At 41.7% G+C, this 4,628-nt stretch overlaps 1 protein-coding gene across 1 annotated transcript in view; it reads right to left on the reverse strand.

Annotated features, from left to right (window-relative positions):
• Window positions 1-1,473: 1,473 nt before the first annotated feature.
• The window catches only part of chrm3b (cholinergic receptor, muscarinic 3b), a 7,333-nt gene continuing 4,178 nt past the window's right edge, over window positions 1,474-4,628 (reverse strand). The window contains exon 3 of the mRNA XM_016521635.1: window positions 1,474-3,071. Within this exon, the coding sequence (XP_016377121.1) occupies window positions 1,474-3,048 (1,575 nt within the window). The 5' untranslated portion in view covers window positions 3,049-3,071. The remainder of the gene's footprint in view (window positions 3,072-4,628) is intronic.

Genomic DNA, 4,628 nt, shown 5'->3' on the forward strand with positions numbered 1-4,628 from the left:
CTAAAAATTTCAAATTAAAATAATGAACTCATTTTAAAAGGAAAACAATTAAAATAAAATGTGAAAAGTAAAATTAGAACTTTTTTTCATTTTAAGGGAGAAAAAAGAATAATCATTTGGGCGAATTAATAAATTATCAATAATTTAATTCAATTCAATTCAATTCAAGTTTATTTGTACAGTGCTTTTCACGATACAAATCATTGCAAAGCAACTTTACAGCAAATTAAGTTTCTACAATATTTAGTGGTAGTTTATCAGTGGTGACTGTCAGTTAATGTACATATGGCAGAAATGTACGGAAAAATCAATTAAAGACGTAATAAAACAGACGATGAACACTATTAACAGCAATTATTATATGATGCAATCAAACTATATGCCATTGTGTGTATAATATGTAATCGGTAAAAAAGTAACTGTTTTCTGATTATGAGCATTTTAAAGTGTAATATAATCTAATTTCAGGTACTTAAAAATGACTCTGTTATTGTCTTCTTGCATTATTGACAATATTTAACACTGTGAAGCTGCTTAGACACAATCAGTATTATATAAAGCGCTATACAAATAAAGGTGACTTGACTTAATTTTTAAAATCTGATTACCTAATCCAGATGACCTGTAATCAGTTACTACCTTATATTATGATTATAGTTAGTTCGTTAGTTAGTATGTCTGTTGTGTTAGCAGGTACTAAGCAGACAGTCTACTATTACTCTAATGACTGCTAGTTGACATGTAGTTGCAAAGATACTTATAGTTAGTAGAACGTCTAAAGTGGACTATTCAAATAAAGTGTTACCCTAAAAACATAAAGTGCTTCAGTTTTGTAGTGTGCACTTGACTTAAAGTGGAAATACTTTTTTAAAACATTCATGAGGGTGAAATCAAACCCAGTAGAAGTTCGTTTCAGCAGTAAAACAAATCAGAGCTTAAAGTACAAAATCACACAAAAGTACCACAACATCCACCATAAACCCCGATGAAACACATGAACCAGATCCGGGTAGCCATTGATGTCAATAATGTTTTTTTTTCATATTATGGAAGTCAATGGCTACCAGCAACTGTTTGGTTCCCAACATTCTTCAAAATATCTTCTTTTGTGTTCAGCAGAAGAAAGAAAGCTTTGAGGGTGTGTAAATGATGACAGAGTGTTAATTTTTGGGTGAACTCTTCCTGTAACATTAAACAAGTCAAAATGAAACCTATTTTAATGAGCCAAATTTGTGAGAAAATAATGTAGGGTTGGACAAATAAAAAAAAAAACATGAGCCCTTAATACTGCATGTCCCACCCGACTCTTCATTTCCGTAGGTTTTTATGTACAGGGTGCAGCAGACGTGTCTAGTGGATGTTTTTGAGGTCACACAATCCGTGTTTGGCTTTAACTGAGGCTCCCATAAACGTGAATACTGTACAAACTCAACAGTCCTTCAGAAACGATGCACAAGCTTCCTCCCAACAACACTAGTGTTCCGCAGGACTCTGTTTCCGGTAAGCAGCCGCTGGCTGTCTCTGCTGGAGCTGCGGTTTGTTGGGTTTGCTCTTCTGACGCCACTGGCACAGCAGGATGGATCTGAAGGTGGTGCGAAAGGTCTTGTTGCAGAGCGCGTAACACATGGGGTTGACGGTGCTGTTGACGTAGCACAGCCAGTATCCCAGAGCCCACAGCGTCTCGGGGATGCACTCGTCGCAGAACGCGTTCACCAGGACCATGATGTTGTACGGTGTCCACGTGATGATGAAGGCCAGGAGGATGGCGCTCAGCGTCTGCGCCGCTTTCTTCTCTTTCACCAGAGAGACCTTCTTGCGCTTGTTGACCTGCGTCTTGGCCTTGCAGGCGAAGCGTTTGGCGAGCGCCGCGTCTTTGAGGGAGGTGTTGGCGTTGGGTTGATCTTTGGAGCTCACGGATGCTTTGGAGTGACCGGACAATCCCTTTCTGGAAGGTCTCGCGTCTTCAGTTGGGTGGAGATTCTCGGAGATGGAGTAGACGGCTTGGGCGTCTTCTGCATCCTCTTCCTCCTCATCATCCGATTGGTCGACGGACACGGCGGTTTCGTTATTATTCCAGCTGTCGCTGCTACTGCGGTCTGTGTCGCCGCTGCGACCCTTCCAAGCGTTACGACTCAACGGCCAGAACCAAAACCGGCCTGTTCTGGTTCTCCCAGAGCTTCTCTGGCTCGACGGGTGGAGCTCGTAACTGCTGTGACTGCGCGAGCTTCCCGGATTCCCGACGGATTCCTCTGGACTCCCTTGGTTGCCCGAACCCTTGAGTCCAGCCAGCTCTTTGGAGCGGTTCTCCGTCTCCTTGTAGATCCGCCAGTAGAGGACGGTCATGATGGTAACAGGCAGATAGAAAGCAGCGATGGCTGTGCAGAAAGTGGTGATCGGCTCCGAGAGGAACTGGATGTAGCATTCATCCGGAGGAACCGTTCGTTCCCCGACGAAATACTGCCAGAAGAGGATAGCTGGCGCCCAGAGGATGAACGAAATGGACCAGGCGAGTCCAATCATGGTCATGGCTCGCTTAGTGGTGCGTTTGGCTCTGTACGTCAGCGGACGCGTGACGGAGAAGTACCGGTCGAAGCTGATGACCAGCAGGTTCATCACTGAAGCATTGCTGGCTACATAATCAACGGCCAGCCACAGATCGCAGGCCCAGTTCCCAAGCGCCCAGTGGTCCATGATTATATACGTAGTGTAGAGGTTCATCGAAAGCACGCCGATGATGAGGTCTGCGAACGCCAGGCTGAGCAAATAGTAGTTATTCACCGTCTTCAACTGCTTGTTGACTTTAAAGGACACCAGGACCAGGATGTTCCCGGTGATGGTGACTACGGAAAGCGAGCCGCAGAGGAACACGATCATCACGATCTGCCAGATTGTGTGTCCGAGAGTGGCATTGGCGGTCAGATTGGTGGCTTGCGAATCATTGGTGGTCTGGATGTCATGTGGTACGAACGCTGTGACGGGATTGGCCCGCATCCCCGGGGAGCTGTCGGTCAGGAATAATCCGGGCTCGGAGCTCAGCGTCAGGTTCATGGTGGCATATTCTGTGGACGAAGCTGACAGACGAGAGATATTAGCACGAGAGAACGACACAGAAAACACACTTGATCTCACACACCGCTCTCTGATCATATCACATTATTATGCGCTTATAACATATTGCCTCATATTGATTATACAAAACCTGCTGATTTGAACAATATTAGTTTATTAGTAAAAAGAAACTAACCATAAAAATTATATGTGACCCTGGAGCACAAAACCAGTCATAAAGTCAATTCTGAAAGCTGAATAAATAAGCTTTCCATTGATGTATGGTTTGTTAGGATAGAACAATATTTGGCTGAGATACAACTATTTGAAAATCTGGAATCTGAGGGTGCAAAAAAATCTGAATATTGAGAAAATCATCTTTAAAGTTGTCCAAATGAAGTTCTTAGCAATGCATATTACTAATCAAAAATTAAGTTTTGATATATTTACAGTAGGAAATTTACAAAATATCTTCATGGATTTTTCAATCCTAATGATTTTTGGCATAAAAGAAAAATCAATAATTTTGACCCATACAATGTATTGTTGGCTATTGCTACAAATATACCCCAGCGACTTAACACTGCTCCAGGGACACATATATTATATTGTATTACTATTAAAAAGAAACAAACTACAAATTATTATATTATATTATATTATACAGCTATAGCTCTGATATCTGTCAGGTAGTGACATTGTTTTATTTGTGACACTGCTTACAGCATCTTTAACTACTTTACACTGTGAAACTCTTGAGTTTGAGGCGCTTGCGAGTATCTGAGGACGTCGTGATCCACAGGAAGAGGAAGATTCGCAGTGATTGTCTGATGTTTGCAGGATGTTTGAGTTTGATTGCATAGCGACAAAACTCATCGTCAAACTGTGGACGGATACAAGATCAGCCTGACAAGAGACGAGACGCCGGAGAGAGATGAGAAAGAAAGAGAAACAGATGATGAAGAGCTGGAGAGAACAGCAGAGAGAGAGAGAGAGAGAGAAGAAACGATCATCTGCTGCTGAGATCTCTTCTCTGTATCTCGTGTCTCTGCTCATCATGTCTGTATTCAATCATCAGCCTCGTAATGTTGTTTTCATCCACAGGCTTCGGGTCATATATGATATTGATTCACATCATGAGATGGCTTTAATTCATAACACCGCTGAATAGCAAAATTATTAAAATAAATGAATGTCCATAATAATAACCTACATGATTCATTTACAAACCTAATTCAGAAGAGAGAGAGAGAGAGAGGGAGAGAGGAGGAAAGGATCATCTGCTGCTGAGATCTCGTCTCTGTATCTCGTGTCTCTGCTCATCATGTCTGTATTCAATCATCAGCCTCGTAATGTTGTTTTCATCCATGGGCTTTGGGTCATATATGATATTGATTCACATCATGAGACGGCTTTAATTCATAACACCGCTGAATAGCAGAATTATTAAAGTAAATGAATGTCCATAATAATAACCTACATGATTCATTTACAAACCTAATTCAGACTGTGAATGTTTTAATATCCTCTCTAGATGTGATCCATATCACCACACACACTCACAAACACACACACACACA

The sequence above is a fragment of the Sinocyclocheilus rhinocerous genome, unplaced genomic scaffold (assembly GCF_001515625.1).
Source record: "Sinocyclocheilus rhinocerous isolate Xijiao unplaced genomic scaffold, SAMN03320098_v1.1 scaffold852, whole genome shotgun sequence".
Taxonomy (NCBI): Eukaryota; Metazoa; Chordata; class Actinopteri; order Cypriniformes; family Cyprinidae; genus Sinocyclocheilus; species Sinocyclocheilus rhinocerous.